Raw genomic sequence first — 21,987 nt, 5'->3', positions numbered from 1 at the left:
TTTTACTTGGGGAGAAGTGTGCAAAGACATGTAACAGGTTTTATAATCCTTACTTCAAGTCCCTCAAGGATGCCATAATACTGAACCCCTAGCATTCCTGACAGATGTCTGTTCAAGTTCTTCTTGTGGAACTCTTAATTAAGATGCAGAATAACTACCTAAGACCTCACAGAAAGTGACTGGAGGGTACCACTGCCTTCACAGGGTCCACATTGTTAAAACAGGAATGTAGGCTGGAGCGTGAAGTCCCGTATGATTCCTCTGTCAAGTTTGTGACAAAACTAATCAATTACCAGTGATCACTGTAAAAATTAAATTGTAGTATGAAAATGAATGATTGGTTTGTTTTAAATTAACTCTTTGAAACACTGAGGAGTTCTGAATTAAGATTATCCTTAACTTCAGAGCATGGACGAGCTGGAGAAGAGCAATGAAAATCTTCTGGCAGGTGCCCAAAATGAACTCCGCAAAGAAATGGCTATGTTGCAGAAGAAGATTATGATGGACACCGTAAGTATCAGATCTCTGAAGTTAGTTAAATGCAAAAATAGAACATTCTGTTAAAAGTCATTTGACATTCATTTAATTCAAAGGACTCATATTGATATGGCATTTGTTCAGTATTATCTCCTTTTCTCGTCACAGCAACAGCAGGAGATGGCAACTGTTCGCAAGTCTCTTCAGTCCATGTTATTCTGATGGCTCAGTGGAGAAACAAGTTGTACCTAAGTAATATGACACAAGTACAGGCATTAGCCACAGAGAAGGATGCTGAGCTATAAATGTTTTAAGGTTCCTATTAAAGGCTTTCTCGGGTTGTTCTAATCTTGTGTCTGATAATGTTGTAAGCACGTATATTATTAAACTGTATTAATGGGGGGGGCAGTATGGACCCCAAACTGTCTGTCCAATTCATTTTTAACTACTTAATATTAACTTTCAATAGCACTGGACTGTTAAAATTGTTTCACTTTTTCTAATGCCAAATTGTTACAATGGGCAGAAGTAATAAAAACCTGCAATATCCAGATTTTACATATTAACTTTAGGCCTTTAGGTAAATTGTGCAAATAGAAGCATTTTTCACAAGATGCAGATTTCTGTAGTTTCAGCATTTAGTCAGCTAACATATCAGCAGTTATAAGTTCACAGGGTATTACATAGCTCATGTAAGATTGTTTAATGATGTGTATTACAGTAAATTAAAGTAAATTTTGTTAACTCCTTTGTCACGCTAGGTATTTAAATATCCTTGTATTAGTAAGAGATTTATGAACTGCTGTAATTTGTCCAGAAAACATTGGGGTTTTTTTAGTTGAATGATGAGCTTTATGTATCAGCTCTAGTAAGCATAATTGAACATTATGCATTTGGGGGTATATACTTCTTGTAGAGCCACTGCAAGAAGATGGGGTAGATTTACTTTATTTACTTAGTACAAGCTATTACAAGCCTTTGAGATGGAATATTACTTTTTGCAATCCCAAATGACTAGCAATTTAGGGAGGCCTGAATTTTAAGGGTAAAGCATTTATCTTTCATGTATCTCATTGCAGTAAATAAGTATAAATTAAACAATTGGCTTAGTGTTCATGCAGTTTGTTCCTACAGCAAACCATTGCACCTGAATATCCACTTTACAAATTAGGTAGTTGCTCACACATTTAATGCTTTGATTTCATACCACAGTAGATAAAACAAAAACCATCCACACACCCACACACACAGAAATGGGATGTTTTCATAACAATATATTTCAAAACCATATCATTCTCCTCAGCTTACTAGCATTTTTAGTTCAGAATCAAGTCAATTGATGGTTCTTCAGTTCCAGAAGTCGGATTAGAGAAAAGTAACCTACAGAAACTTCAGCTATCAGGTTGCAACTGAAGTTGAATAAGAAACCAGTATTGAACTCCTTCTTCTGCCTCTACTAGGATTCAGGGAAGGAGCAATTATGGAAGTTACACTGTTACAATGATGCAAAGGCAATATGGGCCTCTCTTGGGTACCAGTAATGTGCTGCTGGGTCTCAGCCCTCTAAGGACAATTAGATGCTATGAAATAGTTAACAGATTTTGCTTCCTATCTTCAATAGGTGGTTATTTGTTAGTATTTCCTCCTGTTTCTGGTTTTATTTGTTAGCACTGACTCACGCCTCTGGTTTTCTAAGTGATTCCTGCATTGGTTTCCTGTCATCCACATGCCTCAATCATATCCTTAGAATTACTTACACCTACTGTGACATGACATAGTTTTGACCATTGTGGGGAACCAAATCATCTCACTCTAAAGAAGGTGCCTGTGGTTGTTTACAGTATTCTTTTCTATTTGCCCATGGCCTGAGTTCAGGCTAACTTCATGTGTAGATGCTGTGTCTCTCCCACTTTCAAATAGGAGTAGTAGGATTCATTCTGAGTTGATGTGAGTCACTTAAGAGTTCCAGTCCTTTGGCAGTAACTGTTACAGTTATCCCTCAAGAGTATCAGTAAATTCTTGTTAGTGTGGTAGATGCTATTTTATTCCCTCCAGATTAGTAGACAGTACACCACTAATAAAGTTCCCTAAATACCTCAGGAAGTTGTTCTGAATTAGTGTGCAGCCTGGAACCTGCAGTGATAGAATTTTTTAAAAAAGTCACAGCATTCTTTATTGAACAGTTCAGGAAGGACTTCATGAACTCAGAGCTCAGGTACATATCAACAACTGAAAGTAGCAATGGACACTTACATTCAACAGCTTTTTACATAAATCGTATTCAAATAGTACCTCTTTAAAGGAGCTTAAGGGGTTTGAGTGCAAGTCCTGATTTGTCCATACAGATAATAAGCTACTTTTCTCCAATGACAACAGCCCTGTAGTTAGGCACATTATGTTAGCCAGTGGGTCTGGTCCTAAAGAGGCAGGCTGACAGTGGGTCTGACTTCCTGGTTTGGAGTTTTACACTATGGTTTAGTTTTGTTTGGATAAAGTACAGCGGTAGCTACAAGAAAATTAGATCGATTATAAGGAAGATGAACACAGTAATAGCAAAAATACCACACAGGGAAATACACACGGGTGGGTTGCATTGCTAGAGCTGCAGTCATTTAAATCAATGACCTTTGTCATTTGCTTGCACAGTTTCACAGATACACATTAGGGTAGCTAAAGTCAGTATCCTTGAATTATCTAGTCCAGATAACGATGAAGTGTAAAGAGACAAACCTTGTTATGACTACAAAACCAGAAACTGGCCTTGAAAGAAAGCAGAAGCTACAGTTTTATCTGGTAGCAGTAATTTATGTGCTTGGATACTAGAGAATGCATGAATCCTAAAGGCACTCGTAAGTAGAATACTAAGTATTCTAAGTAGTACTCCTAAAGTATTCTGAAGTAGAATAAAATTTTCCTGAACTCTACCTCCTTCATCTACTGATCCAACAGCTTGTTCCTTAGAAATACCAGAAGAGAGACTGAGTGTTTTTACCTCATGGCTGCCTCATTTTACCAGTCTTAATACTGCAGTACTGTATTTAATTGGTACATCTGACTACCACTTCAGAGCACTTCCAAGAAAACTTTAGAAACTAATGCTACAATATTAGTCACTTGGTCTAGGGAAATGTGAAATTCCTCTTTAAATTCTGGTTGGTAGCACCTTGGTTTGCAGCCTACATTCACCAAAAGAGAAGTACAAAATTGAAGTTACCTAACAGGAAAGGGCAACATTTTCAAATGTGGTACTGATGGTCTGAAATACATCCTGGTTCAAAAGTATTGATCACAATAGCATCTGCAGAACTTTGTTATCTACTAATTCTAATATCTGGTAATGTCTGGGATACGGTGAACTTTCTCATAAAACTGTTTTCTTCAAAAGCTTAATCTGTCTTCCCAAAAACAGAGGGGCTGCTTCATTCAACATTCCCCTAAATGCTTCTTCTCTTGTCCTTGACCTATTTAATCAGTCATTATGGTTTTGAACCTGTTCAGGAGCTTGATGAGATGAAATTCTGAAGACATGTATATGAAGATGAGCAGCAATCTGTAGGCACACACCAGTGGCATATCTCAGCATATCAAACAAGGATATGAACTTCAAAAAAGCAAAACAGAACAGGTTAAAACAAAGTCCAACCTTTTTTTCAATTGTCCCTACTATAAATATGTTATACTTTAACCAGGATCTATCCAAGTGACAATCATTTTAACATATGGCTACACAGTGGTCTAAGTTTAGAAAAAACCAAAACCACCCCAAAACCCCAACACCCAAACAGCACTAAACACTTGGAAAGTCCAATAAACAAAGGTTAGTGTGCAGTTCACAGAACAATTTAAACCCACATGGGCTAAAGCATAATTACATGAGAGATTTGTAAATTTACTTTCACATCTTTCTTCCAAGGAAAGAAAGCCAGTCAGCTCCCAAAATACATGGTACCCTGGCACTACCTCCACAGCAACAGCTGAAATGGGAGCAGGTCAGAAATGGGAGCAGGTCAGAAATGGCAGAGCAAAATTACAGGGATAATTCTCAATCCATTCCTTTAACTATGGTCCAAATTAAAAGTATAAAACACTTACCAATGCTATCCACAGAACAATATATTCATCAATGAAACTGTTGAAGTACTGGTCCAGAAACAGAAGTCCTGGCCCAATAAACGCAGAGTCCTGAAGAGAGATTTCACTTTTTGTCATGTGAGCCACCTGTGTCAAAAACAAAAGCAAATGTGCATGACCTCCTTGCACAGCCCTGTTCTCTTGTAAGTTACATCTGTACCAGTGTAGGGGTTTCCCACTCTTTAATTTCTCAGTGTTGTATTCAAAGGGGTAAGACTACGCAATTGTATTACTGAAAACAAATCCTATCCACTTGAAATGTTGTTTTCAAGTTTAACTTGAAAATATTGGCTTTTCCTAGCCAAAAGCTAACTAAGAAGCAGGCTTTTGCTTAGGTAACAAGACTTGTTCTCACTGTTTAGTAAAGTATGCTCAGAGACACTTTACAGACTGACCACGAGAACATTACTGAGGGCAAAGGGAAAAAATCTGTTCTCCCCATATTTAGCACTCTTAGAGACAACTTGAGCTCACCTTTAACTAAGAGTTCTTTGTAGAAACTTGGTGACCTAATAAAAGAGATATGAAGAGTTCATACTAGGAAGCTTAAAAATGGCAAAAGGAAAGGAGTTTAAGTGCCAAGTCTGCCATAAGAAATCATCCTGTCATTCCTTAGTTCTTTGCTTGTGGATACTCGGCAAGTATGAATAAAGTATCGAGAAGCTCTACTGAACAAAGTGGTCTCTTAGCATAAGAATATATCATGTTCAACTCCATGCTGAACAGCAAAATTCACAGAAAAGCCTGTGAGTGTTCCAGTCTAAGGACAAACCAAAACCACAACCAGGGCAGAAGCTGACAAAGGCTTCCACACTAAGGCAGGCAAGGATGCATCTCTCCTGCTAGCAAGATCTGCTGAAGGGAGCAATTCCTGGCTGACATCTGGAGTGGTGTGCAAGAGCAGCCCTGCAGGGTTAGCACCCATAGAGTAGCTCTGGCACATCCACAGAAACTGCACTGATCTCAGCTGGGCCTCCCACCAGGTGACACCTTCAGTTTTTACTGCAGTTTGCTCACTCCAGATAAACCCACGAAATCCTCTCCCCACTACGGTTACAGATTTGCTCCTGAAACAGATTGTCCTTAAAGCTACACATAAGGCATCCAGGGAATTATGGTTTGCTCAGCAGTGCCCATGAATGAGGGCACATACACACAGGGGTGACTGCTGGTTACAAGGACCCAGAGCTCCTCTGAATGAGCAAGGAACAAACAAGGCAGTTCATCTGCTTGACAGAACTGCCTCAAGTTCAGTCTTAAGGCTCAGTATTCCTATCAGCATTCTCTCTCTTGAAGAGGTAGTAGTAGCTCACTAGGTGAACACCTGTTTAGCAAAAAAGTCTGTCAAATACCTGTTTTCTAGTGCTGGAAAAATGTGATGCTGGGAGAAAAAAGTGAGCTGGCTGGATTACTGTTATTAGCAAATATGTAGTAAGGCAGATTTTTTTTTGATTTTTTTTTTTTAATCCATTGATGTGGTTTTTATGTTTAAAAAAGAAAAAGACAGGAAAGTTTCTCTCACAATTTTAATGACTAAAGTAAATTCCTCTTTTAGATAACTAAATCAGAAGTCACAGCACTGTTAGTAAGGTTTGAGGGACCAGAGTTAGGATGTTAAAGATAGACAGTATATTTCTAGGAGTAAATTAAACAAAACTGAAAGTTCTAATCAGGACATTCAACAGGAAGTATGCATTTGCAGCAGTATCATATAGAATCTGTCTGTAGGACCCTGAGTATAGTTCAGTGTCTTGGTCATAATGAAACTGGCAGAGCAGAATGGGAAAATTTGCATGAAGCCTTCTGACCTAGCAAGTGTTAAGCTGAGAACTAATTTAGTTTTAGGAGGTTAAAGACTGAAAGAAAAATTCTTACCACTAACTTCTGGGAGATTTTGGCATTCACAAACCCAAATGTTAAGACATACAGGCAAGCATGTTTTTCAAACAGCTGAGTTGTAGACTTTTTATAAATCATAATGGCCAGTGTGATAAGTAGTCCAATGTGCAGGCCTGGCGAAAGAACACTTGTTCCCTGAAATGTAAATGGACAGAAAATTTGTCTTAGACTTCAGTCACACAGTAAGGTCCAGATTTTATACATATTGCAAATCCCATTAAACAAAACCAGACTTGCCAAAACTCGAGAAAGTCCATTAGCATTAGGCCACTGCTATTGGTATCCTTTGCAGTGACCACTAATCAATTTTGTAAGAAAAGTCATTGCTGGCTCCCACGACAGAAGAAATCCAGTAACAGGCAGAGAGAAGTTAGATAATACAGTCTTTACTTTAGCCATTCAACACTCCTGTGCCTGTCTGCTTAAAGGCTTAAACAAATAAAACCCTTATGATCATCTGAAATGCAATAAATTACAGGCATAAATTATTCAAACCTCATTCAGATTTTTAGAGCAACTTACTGCTATTGTGGATCCATTCTTTCCAACCCCTCCACCAAAGATGACACGGAAGTAATTGAAAAAAGAAAGTGCTGTTCCACACAGGATGCCAATAACTGCAAAGAACTTCAGTTCTAAGCCCACCAAAGGGACCTTAGCAGAACACAAAAAAAACAAAAACACCACAACAAGACAAGAGAAAGATATCAGAGGTTAAGCACAACACCTTTTTTAAAAAGGGATTATAGAAGCCACTCACACCTACTAAACAAACATATTATTTCAACTCTTGCTTTCCCGGGAAAAAGCTCAGGACAACAGTGTTTGGAATTTGTCTCCTTACTAAGGAAACGAGAAATATCTTTTGTAATGTTTAAACTCAACTTTTGAGCACTTAAGTTCTGTTCTTGAGATTCAGCTAGATCTTACTCTGTTCCTCCTTACTATGTTCTTCAAACATTTTTACTACATAAGCAAAAACTTGACAGAGAGTACTGCATCACCATGGTATGGGAGGGGGGAGGAGGGGAGTTCCTCCTATTTCACTGGATAACACAACACTGAACCACAGGAAACACAAACACCATCTGCCTGCTGTGTGTTTTGGTAGGTTATTTGTATGCTGTATCTTTGCATATCATGAGACTATGCTGAATAGTCTCCAGATACAAATTGTAATTAAACAGTTACCTTTTGGAATCAATTGCAGTTTCAAGGAACCTTCCAAAGGCAGCAGAGGATTAAAAAAAAAAGTAGTAATAAATTGAAACCATTGACTATATTTTTGAGTATAGAATGTTTTGAGATACAGCATAACTACAACAGATTTTAATAGTGAAGGAAAAAGAAATCAATCATAATTAAAGTCTAATGCACCTACTTTATTTTCCAACCTTAAAATAAGCTTTTTGAAAACAAACAAAAAATATCTTGCAGTATGGGGAAAGGAAAAACTTTAGCTAAGCATTTCTTAATTGCTGAGTAAACTTATGAATTCATTCTAATTTCTTGGTGGTTTATATTTAGGTTAATTTCTATTGGTTATCAATAGTATGGAATGCTTTCAGCTCTTCCTTCTGCTACAGCCAAGAAGAACTATAAATTTCTGAGTAAAGACCCTAGAAAGGATGAAGATCTTAAGTTTCATATAATTCTGATACTGTCCACTAAAGTACATCTCTAAAGATCAGAATAAAAGTCAGAGACAGAAAGGAATTCTATAGAGATATTACATTTATGTGGCTGGGACGTAACTGTTAGAAGTCAATGTATCTGCATCAACACAAATATGGACTAACCAAAACCCCCCTGACTTCATCCCATGGTTTCATTAAATTAAAACATTTCATCCTTAAATTTTAAAGTAGATCATCTAACTGAAAAGAAATGTATGTCTTACAATATCCAAAATATATCAAACCAGAACAAAAACTATTCGCTGAAATGTAGAGTATTATTTCCAGATCAGAAGTTCATATAAGTGGCAGATGGGGTCTTTTTTCCTCTATGTAGCTCTAAATTGTGCATAGGGAGTCACAACATTATATCTAAGGTAACTACAACATCAAAACAACCTGCATTTATACAATAAGCTAAAACAGAACATTAGACAACTGGTTGGTGTCAAGGGTACTTGCATAGGACAGCTTCAAATACCACAGGAACAGTGAGCACTTACAGGAACAGAATGCTCAACAGGAACTCTGAACACTTAACACACTTACCTTATAGTCCCATATTGCTGTTCCTGCATATGCAGATATCAAGAGCAGCATTGTTATGGCTATCTGAACTTCAGTTACATCAATTCTGTGAAGCAAAAGAAGAGATTTAGTTAAAGAAAAGGACTTTTTGCTGTGTGTAAAGTGTATGCGTGTGGGGAGGGGAGAATAACTATCCTTCTATAACTATCCCCAGTGACTATCCTTCAAATTATATCAATGTACATAAGTTACTTTCCTTGATTGAGAAAAGTACTCTATATGTAGGCACACATCTCTGGCTAAGATGTAAAATTAAAGCTATACTCCTTATCTGGAGCAAGCTGCATATCATTTTAATGGAGGAAAATCTTCAGTGAATACATTGTTAACTATTTGAGAATTGTGTACAAATTTACAGACTTGTTGGTAGGTAAGTGTCAAATCAAAGTTTAAGGGAAGCTCACAGGTAAATGCAATCAACCATTTCCAATAGAAGCAGAGCACATAAAAGCAGAGACTGTAAAGAGCAGGCTGGGACAGAAGGGATTTCTTTAAGCCAGCATATCATGAAAATCTGACAGATACAGCCTGCAGGACATAAGGGAGGACTGAGTCAAAGGACAGCTAAGCATCTGTCCCATTTCTGAGGACATGTAAGTGCTATCTTGCTTTTTCTTCATAAAAGCTGTTTTAAAAAAGGTGGCCTTGTATGCCCTATTAAGTCTAGACTTCCAACTTTTTTGTTCTCAGACAATTCTTTAGTACTGTCTTAAACTGATGAAATGTTATGAGAAGAACTCATTTAAGCAGAGACTCAAGACAAAAAAAAACCCTAAAAACTTCCAATAAAGCTTTAAAATAAATAATAATAATAAAAAAAAAGTTGTGCACATCAAAGGTGCCTTTTAAGGTACCAAAGGTTTTGAGACAGGTACCTGATCTTCATACTGAAGCTACCAGCAGTGACAATAAATGTTCAAAATACAACATCTCTTTTAGCAGTTAGAATAAATTTGCTGGTTCAAAATATTATGACCAAAGTCAATGTGTATTGTTACTTACTTAGCATGTGAACTGTTTGCACAGGAAACAGTTTATTTTTAAAGGGAGAGAGCAGTCAACTCTTGGTGAACAGAATATTCACCTGAACTTGATAATTGTGTTAACATTAAACTCTCTTCTTTCATTAGAAAGATGGTGATAAAATATGCTAGGTTTAAACTGCAGCTAGGTAATAAGCTGAGGTCCTTGTCACTACTTAAAGCTGTTAGAATGGGGAGTCCTTGTCTTCCTACACCATTGCATTCCTCCAACTTTACCAGCTGTAGTGCTCATCAGACTCCAAGGTGAGCCAGTTCAGCCTGCCAGTCTAGTGTAGGTTTTTCATCTTCTGCCCATTTCATGAACTGGCTCAAAGTCAAATGACAGTCTGTTATGGGACAGTGGTGCTGGGAGTGGGCTCTTCCCTCTCTGCCAGGGATGAAGTGTTACATCTACCCAGTCATTGCTGAACTTGTTGGTTACATCATTCAAAAGTGTCCATGTGCAAGTGCAAGGGTTCACAGGTTGCATTCAGCACTGTTAACACTTATTTCTAATCTGTATTGGCTTTGTTGCTGCTGCTGGTGGGAGGAAGCTTGAAGTTGAATCATTATATGTGCCAAAGTTTAATACTCAGTTTTACAGAGGCTCAGACTGTTGGTTGCAACAGAGCCCAAATCAGAGTCCAAAGACTTTAATCAGACACTGTGCAGTATTCCACATAACCTGACAGTGTTACATTATTCAGCTCTCTGATCCTTCCTGGCCATCAGCAGTAGGAATCTCTCATCTGTGATTCGATTTCTAAAATCAAGTGCTGCTAATTTGGGAACAGCATCAGTGAAAGGTTCCATCCATGTTATTATGTATTACCATGTTTAGAACACTATACTAATGCCTTCTTCATTTAGACTCACACCTCTGTTCTTAAGAGAAACAAAACTGCAAGCCTTGAAAAAAAAACTGTGACCTGTTTTCACTGAACAGAAATGAGTTATCTTGGAGAAAAGTTTTGTCTGTTTAACTTCAAACAGTAAGCATGGAACACCAGGCCATTCTGAACTGTCTGTACTATGCACTATCACTGTGCTTAAGCAGAAGTAACTGAGTTTTTAATGATGTAATTTTTATGTGGTATAGGAGTCTCAGTGCCTTCCTGATGTGAGGAAATCATTCTCACACTTTATGCAAGAACAAAAGTCACAGAAAAGCAATCATGTCTGCAAAATGGCAGGGCTCATGGCACAGTCCATCTCCCTTCAGTCACGCACAGAAACGATCCTATTTCAGCCATCACTCTAAAGCACCTATTTTTGTTTACAGCACAAGATGTCCTTTAAAAATTCAGGACGTGCAGGCAGGCAGAAGAATTATAGTTTCCGTGGTAAAATGCATTATCAGCAAACTAAAAAGAGCCCTTAGCAATATCCCAGGGACAGCCTGCATTTGATGCAGACATCGAACAGTGTGCGAGGACAGCTGGTCACCAGCCTGTGTGCCCAGGGATGCTCAGATTTGCTTCTCACAGGTCAAAGCTAAGTAGGACTATGAACAGGTGACTTGGAAAGTCACTGGGATTAGCAGAAGGACAGCCTTCACCTATAACTTATTTCCCATTTTGCTGCCATGGAAGTCTCTGATCTTTTCCTCACTGAAGTGCAGCTCATTGCTTAAAAACAGCAAAAGGCCATGGCTAGGCACCACCACAGCTACAGGAGGGTGCAGCAATCCCCACACTATTAGCAGTTAAACTGAAATCATATCTTCTTCATGAATGTTATGACTTTTCCTCCTACGCTGCAGTGAAACAGATGAAACTTCTATCAGGTCATGAACAGCATCACAGCAATCTCCAGAACTGTGACCTAAAACAAAACCTAAAGGACATCGAAACCAGCATGAGCCAGATTAAAAGCAAGGCCTCCACATAAACGTGGGGTGATTTTCAAGCACTGCCATAGCTCTGTTGGAGCTCCTTGCTGAAGGATGCAATGGATGCAGAGAGTTTGCTCCAAGGAAGACTGAAGATGTCTATGAAAGGGAAACCCATTAGCAGGAGAATATATCTAAAAATGTATGTGGTCTAGAGTCCCCTGGGGCTGAAACTGTTCTGTGGCTTGGAGATTACAAAGGTAGGTACTGCACATGCTTGGTCTGTCCCTACTCCTACACAGAGCACTTGTCTGCAATGTAAACAAGACGTCTCTGGCCTGAGCCTGCACGGTGCTTTTATGGGTTCTGAGAACAAATCTGCAGACAGAAGAGCCAAATGCATGCAAACAAAGTGTATACAGCTAAAAATCAGCTGCTAAAAGAACAAGTCCTCAGTATTATGCAGAGTTTAAACTTCTTGCCAGGTAAAACACAAGAGTAGAAGAACGTGAGAGAAAGAGAAAGCAGGGAGTAAACCAAGAAGAAACTGAAAGCAGCTAGCAGCCTCAGACATTAAGCCACATGTGCTTCTAAAGATACCTACTTACTTTCCAAACCTTAGTATGCCTGATACATATGTCTGCCAGTGAGCAGAATAGAACATGAACAGTCCCACAAAACAACAGAAAAACAACCAGTCAGGATTTGTTCCTAGTCGGATTGCTATGCAGGATCCAAGGACAACAAAAACTGAAAAGCAGAAATGAACATGTTAGTTATATAACCTCTTTGCTTGAAATAGAGAAATTACAAAAAATAAAATAAAAATCACAGGGCATTTTACAATCACTCTAACAAAGTAATGCTATGACTGATACTTTACTGAGTAGCTAAGCTGCTAACCTCAGGGAGAGTCCTGGCAGGAGAGGCCAAAACACAGCACTCCTTTTCTGCCAAGTGAGGGCCCTGCCTTCTGGCCTTCAGGGGTTCTCCCTTCTCCTAGCCTTGTCATCACTGTGTTCTCTGCAACACCGGCAACTTCAGCTGAAGGGCTCAGCTCAGAGACTGGCAGCTGCACTCCTCTGGGAAATGAGGCATAAAGAACCTACTAACTCCCAGAGCAACTGGTTTCAGCCAGTAAGCTTTATAGAAGGCATTGGCAACAACAGCCACTAAGTTTTGGAAAGTGAAATTGAGCAAGGCTTACTTCTTAAGGACTCACAACTTTTTTAAAACTCATTCTTCTATGGAATTATCCTTCTTCCAAGTGCCAGGCTGGATGCCCTATTACCAAACTGATATTTTGGCACCTCTCTCCTAAAGTTGAATCTTTAGTTTCACATGCCAGCATCAGTCTTTTATATCCTTCAAATACTTTATTTTGCATCACCTGTACCCTATGGAAAACACAGGCTACACAAAGTAAAGAATTTGTAGGCATGCTCTTATGGAGTTCTTTGTTCACCATCTAGCTCATTCAAAGAACACTGTATGTGAAGGTGCACAGTAAATAAGACCAGAATGCATCTTACCCAACACCTGCCAAAGGAAGTTCTGAAATATCCCCCCTGATACTGGACAAGGGTGCAAAGGTCAGAGGCAGACTTGGCTGCGTGGACCAGGAGATGGAGAAGTCATACTAAAAGATGGGAATATGCTGACCCTGCTCTGAGCAGGGGTAACTTCTATAAACTAGGATGGGTAACAGTAGGTGAAGGCTACCTGTGGAAATAGAGTCGCAACCATGATCAAAGAGTTCTCCTAAAGGAGAACTAGTGTTTGTTCTTCTGGCTTGCTTCCCATCAATGGCATCCAGAGACTGGTAGATAAAAAGTCCTAATGCACCCAGGATGTATGCCCAAGAAGGTGCCTGAAAGAGATTCACATAAAAGGTCACTAGGTAGTTCCCAATTTCTTAGCTGATAATCTGTTTCATTAAAGGTAAAACAATACTATATTGTGCTATTTGTTACTTAATTAACAGGCAAACCAAACACCTTGCACTAATTTCTATGTGAATTGTAGTAACTACTGTAATGAACTACTTCAGATACACCAGTGGAACACAGGTCTTTCTATTTACTTTGAAAAAAACCAAAACTTTACGTTCTATTCTGCATCAACTGGTTTCTTTTTCTACCTTAAAACCACCATATTTCTGTAATTATTTGCATTCTTTGTGCTGAAAAATGTTGTAAAAATAAGATTAATCTTTAAGAAAGAAAGCAGTGGCAAAGCCCTTACTAAAGCTCTCAGCGTTTTATGTGATAGACACTTAGATGATTTGCTCAGATTTACAACATATACATATAAAAACCTGTTGCGTTTTTTACTAAATAAAGACTTCAGCCTCTAGGGAAAGGTATTTTTTCCAACATAGAAAAATTGACTACATAGGCACTTTGGATGGGGTTTAGAGAAATTAAGTAATTCACTAGACATGCAGGAGCAACTATCTACTTAATTTACACTATCAGAGTTTCAAAATGAGCTGTGAATTAGTTACATTAACACCAGTCTTAGGTTCAAAGGAACTGTTCTGCAGTCATTCCTTTCAGAAGAATTATTTCCATATGCATAGTCAGTATGACTTTGTCTAGGAATTAAGTTTTGCTAAAAATTATTTAAAACATCTATTGAACAAAGCACAGGTAACATTTTTGCCTCAAGTAGTGTCAAGTGGTATCCTCAGCATTTAGAAGCGCTGTTCATGAAAAGTCAGGTATAAATGCTGGAAATGCAACTTGCAGGTTGAACAAGTGAACACACAGAGGGCTGGATCCTTTCCGACTCCCAGGCAAGGGACAGCTGCTGTGGCACTCCACCTCTGCAATTCCTCTCCTGCAGCACACATTGACCAACATGATTTCAGGTATTCCCTAAGTCCAGTAAAGGCTATTAAGCAGATTTAGACAGATCAGATCTCGCCAACATTCCCGTGAAGTGCCACAAAGATAACCTGCAGTGTTTCACGAGGCGTCCCTGCTGCGACACCCTTCTACCAGTTAGGAAACGACTGAGATCTATCAAAACTTGTCATCCTAATCCCTGGATTTTAGCAAGTAAACAAGGCCACGCTTGGCAATTCTGCACAGGACAACACCGGCTTTTTGGTTGCATTAGGCTCCCCTCCTTTTGCAACCATACACCTCTAACTGAAATAGATTTTAGCTTGCTTTAGTTATCAGGTTCTCCACACCACAGACGAAAGCAGACTGTATCCAGTGCTAAATATGCTAGCCAAATTCCTTAGCCACTCAGCATTCACCCCAGCGTGAGGCACATCACCAATGAAGTCAAATGCCAAAGCATGGGCACTTTCTTACTTAACTTGATCATTTCCATCACTGAAACACCACTAAGGAAGAGAAACGTGTTATGGCACGTTATCATTAGCTGTAGTGCTGTATGCTGCATGCATAGCATCAGCACAGTCTTTTTAAATGCAAGATCCAGGAGAAATACAGCCTCAATTCTAACCAAACCAGAAGGCCTGCATGTTGGTCACTGTAGTCAGTTTATGAAAGCTTCCACAACCCACAGAACATGATGCAAGAATTTCTGTTCAAGGTAACACTGTCTACATTTATCTTGCTGCAAACAAATGTAATACATTAAATGTAAAAATAAACAAATAAATCAGCTTTAACTCAAACTTCTCTTATTAGATCTTTTTGACAAAGAAATGGCTTTTGTCTAGTTGCAAGCTATAATAAATACAGGTATAATCATTCAGACTGCTGATCCAAATCTGTTTGCATTGCCTTCTACTGGGACAAATCAAAGCAACAGTCCTCCTAGACTCCAAAACTAGAGCACTCTGCCCCTTGATCTGGAAAGGCAGGGAGAGAGTGTTCACCTTCTTCCCAAGGATCATCTGTATCCATTAGCACCTGTAGCAGGTGTATCAGTATTCCCACAGTTGAGGAGAAGGGAAAAAAATCCTGGTTAAGAACAGGGGAACAGGTGTCACAGAACTTAGAAACACCATCTGGAGCATTTCATCCCCTAGCTGTCAGTTCAAATTTAACCCAAAGTGGTAATAACCAAAATTAATTTGTGATCAACTGTCATTTCACATATTAAATGAATGCTCTAATGTTTTAACCAGTAAAAAACAGTTTTCCAAATCACCAACGGTAAACTGAGGTTTCCAAAGTTCCTAATAACCACGGATTTTCTCTGCTATTCACCCTCTCAATACAACTACAGCTGGTGTCTCCTCTGCCTTCTCACATGCCTGGCTCTCCATCCAGGGATGTCCCCTGACAGCTTCCCACGCTGGACCCAAGTAGTTCACAAATTAGAGAAGTGGGAACATTTGAGAATGCTGACATGGCTGACAGACTGAGTAGAAAGGTCAGGAGGCTCCCAATAACCATCAGCTTTTCACTGATGAGGTGTTTATTATCTCTGCCCAAAGTGATATCCTGCCCAAGCAAATGTATTATTTGGCCAGAGCCAGATGCTATTCTCACAGAACTATAAGAGAACACAAACCTGGGTGAAGGAGGCCAGCAGCAGAGGAGATGCTTCTCTGCTTCAATTCAAAAGGATGTCTGAAAGACCATACGGCCCCAGAATCTTGTCACACACAAATTTGATACAGCAGGTTCGGTCATCTACTGAACCAGAGGGTGCCAAAACAATAAGCCATGTGCATGTTGTGTTTGACAGGTATGTGTGACATACCTCTCCTTCAGTGTGGTAGTTTGGTCTAGGCCTTCCTTGGTGACCAGTTTGTAACCAAGGAAGGGTCCAGATTTACCCAGTATTCCCTATGATTTTTACGTAAACCAGGCAGAAACATCAGATAAGGGTGATAAGGTTTGGAGACTTGGCAGGGAGCCAGCTTCAAACCATATCATTCAGAAACAATGGAGGTAGAACAGCAACCATTCTTCTGCTTCTGTGATTCCACCTCACAAAAGAGCACACAAAGCTGCAGAAGACTATATGTGTCAGCGAGATCCCTTACGACTTGTTTCAAGCAAAGTCCAAGTCCAGAGGGTTCAACAAGCTAAGCTCTTGCAATATTCAAGGATTCAGGTCCCCTTAACTACTCATCACATTTAGCCATAATCTCACTTCCTCAATCCACAGCTAATAGCTTTGGCCCAGTTTACATGGCCCCTCTTTGGAACAAATCCAGAACAGAGAAGGACATTTTGACTGCACTCCCTCCCTCTTCCTCCCAAACATGGATCATTTCCCTCTCTTCACTGTGTGCAACTGTACTAACAGCAGGAGAAGGGAGGGGGCTGTTCAACCCTGAACTACAGCAGGGGAAGAGGGCAGGGTTGAAAAAAATAAAAAAAATCATAAAAATAATAATAAAAAAATCATACTGCACTCCAAGTACATGCACACCAAGGACTCCCTGCATTCCTCTAGCATCCTCCTCTCTCCAACAAGCTCTCTGAAAGAGCTCATTTCCTTCAAGTGTCAGGATTCCTGGACCTTCACTGTCTTATTTCATGCCAAATAACCTCCTTCTCCCATTCACAACTGATTGCTCTGTTCCTCACTGATTGGTATTGGATGAATTTCCCACTCCACTCAGTGCTTCACACTTCTCTGCACAGTCAGGGGATTCGTCCTTCACACTCTCCCCCACTTACACACACACCCAGTTCATAGCAGCTTCTCCAGTTCGACCTCTTTTACTTCTCTATTCTCTCTCCCAGAAACCTCAGTTGTGCCCTTGCTGTTTACATAATATCATGCCTGTGAATATCTTCCCCTCATTTTTCCCTCTGGCAGGAAAAACTTCAAGATAATCCCTCTTTCAGTTTTAAAGGTGGTTTGTTTGTTTGGAGAAGTTTGTTGGTTTTTTTTTTTTAAGAAAGGTTTTTAAAAAGAGAGAGAGAGAAGCGGAGACAGCACCTCATCAATGTTCCTCTCCCTCCAAGCAGTTAATAGTAGAGATAGCTGGAGTCACCTAGACCCTCCACTGCTTTTTGGTCTCCCTAGATGTATGGCTTTCTAAACAGCATGTTTCAGCAAGGTATGACATCCTTTTATAAATTCACTACACTATTTCTTAAACAATTCTATGGAGATAGCCATCACAAGCCTCCCTTCCTTCCCTCTGCATGAGAACCCTTGACCGCTGCCCCCTTTTGCTATAACTGCCCGAACTGCATATCCATAATCCATGCTTTTCTCTTCCTGTCTTCCCTCTATTCCAAGTTGTTTGCTGAGATCCTGCTGTAATTGCTACAAGATTCAAGATTTTTTTAATAAATTCAATACAAAGTAATAATTACAGTTAGTGTGCATTTCTGTCCTAAAATTCCAGCTTCCCAAACCATTCTAAGATTCTATGACTCTATAAAAGGGGGTAGATCTAGACTAGATATAAGGACGATTTTTTTTTTATGATGAGGGCTGTAAAACACTGGCACAGGTTGCCCAGAGAGGTTGTGGATGCCCCATTCCTGGAAATACTTGCAGTGAGGTTGGATGAGGCTCTAAGCAACCCAATCTAGTTGAAGATGTCCCTGCTCATGGCAGGGGGGTTGGACAGAATGGCCTTTAAAGGTCTCTTCCACTCAACTGTTGTATGCTTTTAGAGAGACCTGTGGCTGAGCTTGAAGGATTACCTAAGTTAGGCCCCTCCATGAGCAACCATGACAGTAGAGGATCAAAGTTACCTGTCTCTCTTTTAGAAATACAGAGAATTATGTCTAGTCAGTTCTCTTCCCAGTTTTACCCAGAATGGGGAGGAGTACATGAGATTCACCTGCAAAACCTAATGAACTGACTGCAGCTACTTCAGAGAAGTCTGCTGGCAGTGGAGCAAAACAATTCACTGGCAAATGGTGGGGATAAAATGGAAATCCTCACGTACAAAGCGCTCCTTTTTGCACTCTAACACAGCAAACACACATTGCTCATAGTTAACATCAGCAAAACTTTTCATTCCTAATATTTTGTAATTAGTGTCAAAAAACCCCAAACAACCCCAAAACAAAATATAACCCAGGCTGCAGTCATGGTGAACCAGATATTTCAGCCCTCCACAGAAAATGAAATGTGCAAGTGACCTCCTCACCACCACACCTGTATATTATTTTTATAGATTACTCTCCTAAGTTACAGAGGGTAGGAAACGGGACAAACACTCAACAAAACTGCACACACACGGATTTTGGTTACAACAGTGCTTGAAGGGTGCAATCTGCTAATGGCTTAGCTGCAAATAAGAAGGCTTATGTTGAAACGTGCATTTACAGGAGGCAGTGAAACAACCCATGTTCCTGCTAGACAAGAAGACATTCCTGAAGCAGACAATATTTTATAAATCCAAAACATACTGTGTTGGTCAGTAACAAACTGGCTTTTAGTGGCTACTGATGCCGATGAAGACAAAAAGAACAGTGTATAGGGAAATAATGCCTCCACATTAAGAGACCAAGGGAGCATTGTATGGTTTGAGACATTAATTGCATTGGGGTTGGGGGTAAGCAGTATGAAATTGTGGAAATCACTGCAATATGACATAATGGAAGCTGAAAGAACAAACAGGTTCAAAACAACTAATTCAAAGGGCAAAATCATGAGGTGGAAAGTGTCCATGGGGAAACAGATCCATCAGCTGCTGTTCTAGCAAGTAACCCAAGCAGAATCCCCTGCAAAGAAACTGCTAAACCACAGTCTTGGCAGCTGGAAGGGTGTATTGGAGAAAAATGTCTTTTCCAAGCATCCGTCAGCAGCTACTCTCTGAGGGATTTCAGCTACCAGTCTTACTTGTTTTGGACAGTTTGTACAAACATCAAGACTTCTGTGTTTTTAATAAAGGCCTAACAAAATAGCCCACTTAAAACTGGTTAGGGAATAAAAAACAACCACACAAACCAACTCAGAACCACCCCCTCCCCCCCAAAAAAACAAACTCAAACCAAAACCTGTTTGTTATTTTATCCAAGTCTTCTATCCAGTGCACCCACTCTTCCATCAAGAGAATAGAACAAATTCTTGTTTGTCCATCAGGTAATCAAAACTTGTTCATGAATGGAAGAGTTGCCTAGGCCATATGGAGAAGTGGTGTTGAAGTTCACTATGATATGAGTTCAATCTGTGATTTCAATCATCTTTAACATCATCTTCAGTTCCACCTACCCCCTCCAGTCTATACCTCCCAGCCAAAACTACAAAGTAGATATTACAACAGCACGAGCACCTATTAGTGTTGTAACAGTTCCAGCTTTTTCAAAAAGCCATCCAGAAACATGACCTCACCTTAGGTGGAAGACAAGCTGAGTCATTAAACAAGCAAAGTAGAATGATGCTTCTAAAATGATGCAGCAAGAGAAAATCAGGGCTACTCTCAGCAGTGCAGAGGCAAGAAACAAAACAACAGGATGAGTCTGGCTTCACAGTACATATTTATAAAGGATATACTGACATCTGAACAAAAAAGTGTAGTCCAAACTGTAGGTTCTTAAAAAATTCAGCTTCCACAACAAAAAAAAACAAACAACACCTCAAAATCCACAAAACCAGTAAAGTTCCTGAAACCCAACCTAAGGTTTCTTGGAAGGAATAATTCCCTGGATGTCTGCAACACAACTTTTTTCTTTCGGTACAAGAGTCTTCAAGAGAAAACAACTTAAAATTTACTTTCTGCTTTTATATTTGAATAGCAAAGAGAAAAAGTTAAAATGAACATCCAGACACATAGCTGGCACTCGACTGATCTTTTCATCACAAAACTAAGCTAAAGGTAGCAGTTCCACAAATATTTTAATTCCAAAAGTGCCACTAGAAGACAATACACGGTTTCCAACCATTCGGTATCACCTCTGTTCTCCCTTCTCCTACTACCGAACGCCAGAGTGCCTGGTGATGTATATCAGGGCAGTGATTAGGGCAAGATCAAAGCAAAATTAATTGTGATTTGCATCAGATTCCTGATATGTCTGTCACAAACACCTCTGCTAGCACAAAGGGCAAAGCAACTAGAGAAAAAGAAATGTTCTTCTAGCATGAACGCTCACCAAAGTAAATCTATGTAATTAAAAAAATGAAAACAACCAACAGCCAACCTGTGCTATTAGGATTTAAGCCCACCAGAACACAAGGAAAACTGCCACCTTTCAAGGTATTTTACCCACATAAAACAACTTTGCCCTGATAATTGCTACCCAAACTACCATAAAGAGACTGCAATGGGAAACTTCTAACAGGCTGTGAAGCTGACAGAGCTCCTTAAATTGTCAGAGAAACTGCAGGCAACGCAGTTCAAGTGACAGCAGCCCCACGTTAAGAAGCCTGTTTTCCCTCCAGAAGTTAAAGCGATTAAATATTTCCCACACGAGGACAGGAAACATTTAAGCTACTATCAGCTAACACACCTGCGACATCACCGAGCCGCAGCTGTGAACCAAGCGATGCTGAAGGGGCAGGAGCCATATCCCAGGGCCAGCTCCAGCCAGCCCTGCCCCGTTCCTGGGCACATCCCGCACTCTCTCTCCTGACCAGCAGCTGGTTCTGCCTCCATGGCCCCTGTGCTACAGCGTTCCTCCTGAGCCCCTAGGGTTACCTTTCCTACCCAGCAAGCTGAGGCACACACGGGATATGATGGTCGGTGGAGGAGTCTGGGGTCCCACGCACCAGTGCGAACCACACCGTGCAGTGCAGGACGGTGCCCACCGAAGGCCCGGCCCCGCGGGGCCCTCTGCTCAGCGAAGGGCCGGGCAGGAGAGCGGAGCCCACTGAACCTCGTCCTTTCACAGCATTTTGGCATTCAAACCTTAACATCCATCTCCAGCTTGACCCCTGCTGCCCCGAAGTGTGAGCCTCGCACCGCCGCTCCCCTGATTTCTCAGGACAAACCCGCAGCGCTGCCTCAGCCCCCGTTCCCACGGGACGCCCGGTGCAGCCGCCAGTGACGGGGCACCGCACCCCGCGGGGCACGGCCCGGGGCCTCCGTGGGCGGCCAGGACGCACCAGCGGGCACCGGGACGCGTGGGGCGGTCGGCGGGGAAGGGGTCGGGCTGTGCCGGAGAGGCGGCGGCCGCGGCTGGCGGTACCTGCTCGGCGGCGCTGGGGCAGCAGGCGATGAGCGGCAGCGCCGTCAGGCAATTCAGCAGGAGGCCGCCCATGGTGATGGCGTTGGGCGCCAGCCCCAGCGGGACCTGCTCCACCAGCCAGCCCCAGTACGGCTGCAGCCACGGCTCCAGCAGCGAGCGCCCGGCCGCGCTGTAGCGGTGCTGCTCCAGGCGCTTCAGCTGCGCCGGGCTGAGGGGCGCGGGCAGAGCCCAGGGCACGGCCATGCCGGCACCGCCGCACCGGACGGCACCGGGGTCACGGAGCCGCCGCCGCCGCCGCCGCTCGGGGCGGGGCCGGGCCGGGGGCA

General features: G+C 41.0%; 3 protein-coding genes across 11 annotated transcripts in view; 1 reads left to right on the top strand and 2 right to left on the bottom strand.

Moving 5' to 3' along the window:
* Window positions 1–1,576, top strand: part of SYCP3 (synaptonemal complex protein 3) — an 11,513-nt gene extending 9,937 nt beyond the window's left edge. For all 6 annotated transcript variants that reach the window (XM_027664740.1, XM_027664747.1, XM_027664759.1 and 3 more), the window contains exons 8-9: window positions 406–510; window positions 646–1,576. In XM_027664740.1, the coding sequence (XP_027520541.1) occupies window positions 406–510; window positions 646–699 (159 nt within the window). In that variant the 3' untranslated portion in view covers window positions 700–1,576. The remainder of the gene's footprint in view (window positions 1–405; window positions 511–645) is intronic.
* On the bottom strand, window positions 561–21,987 carry CHPT1 (choline phosphotransferase 1). Of its 4 annotated transcripts, none has more exons than XR_003531125.1 (9): window positions 21,662–21,987; window positions 13,347–13,494; window positions 12,233–12,374; window positions 8,733–8,817; window positions 7,030–7,161; window positions 6,484–6,642; window positions 4,570–4,695; window positions 3,692–4,078; window positions 561–725 (listed from the first exon to the last, which is right to left on the bottom strand). XR_003531125.1 is itself a non-coding variant. In XM_027664688.1 (9 exons), exons 1-9 carry the CDS (start codon window positions 21,902–21,904, stop codon window positions 681–683), a joined length of 1,191 nt encoding a protein of 396 aa, XP_027520489.1. In that variant the 5' UTR covers window positions 21,905–21,987; the 3' UTR covers window positions 561–680. The 4 variants fall into 4 exon arrangements, 3 of the variants coding, with proteins under 3 accessions (XP_027520489.1, XP_027520505.1, XP_027520500.1); XM_027664688.1 differs by having other exon boundaries at window positions 3,968–4,078; XM_027664704.1 differs by lacking the exon at window positions 21,662–21,987 and adding an exon at window positions 21,382–21,408 and having other exon boundaries at window positions 3,968–4,078.
* MYBPC1 (myosin binding protein C, slow type) overlaps window positions 10,166–21,987 on the bottom strand; it is a 91,026-nt gene continuing 79,204 nt past the window's right edge. Inside the window, exon 30 of the transcript XR_003531120.1 lies at window positions 10,166–10,177. The gene's annotated coding sequence lies outside the window, so the exon portion shown is untranslated. The remainder of the gene's footprint in view (window positions 10,178–21,987) is intronic.

The sequence above is a fragment of the Corapipo altera genome, unplaced genomic scaffold (genome assembly GCF_003945725.1).
Source record: "Corapipo altera isolate COAL_440 unplaced genomic scaffold, ASM394572v1 1, whole genome shotgun sequence".
Lineage (NCBI taxonomy): Eukaryota > Metazoa > Chordata > Aves > Passeriformes > Pipridae > Corapipo > Corapipo altera.
Note: the sequence above shows the minus strand (reverse complement) of the source record. Positions and strands in the feature narration are given on the sequence as shown.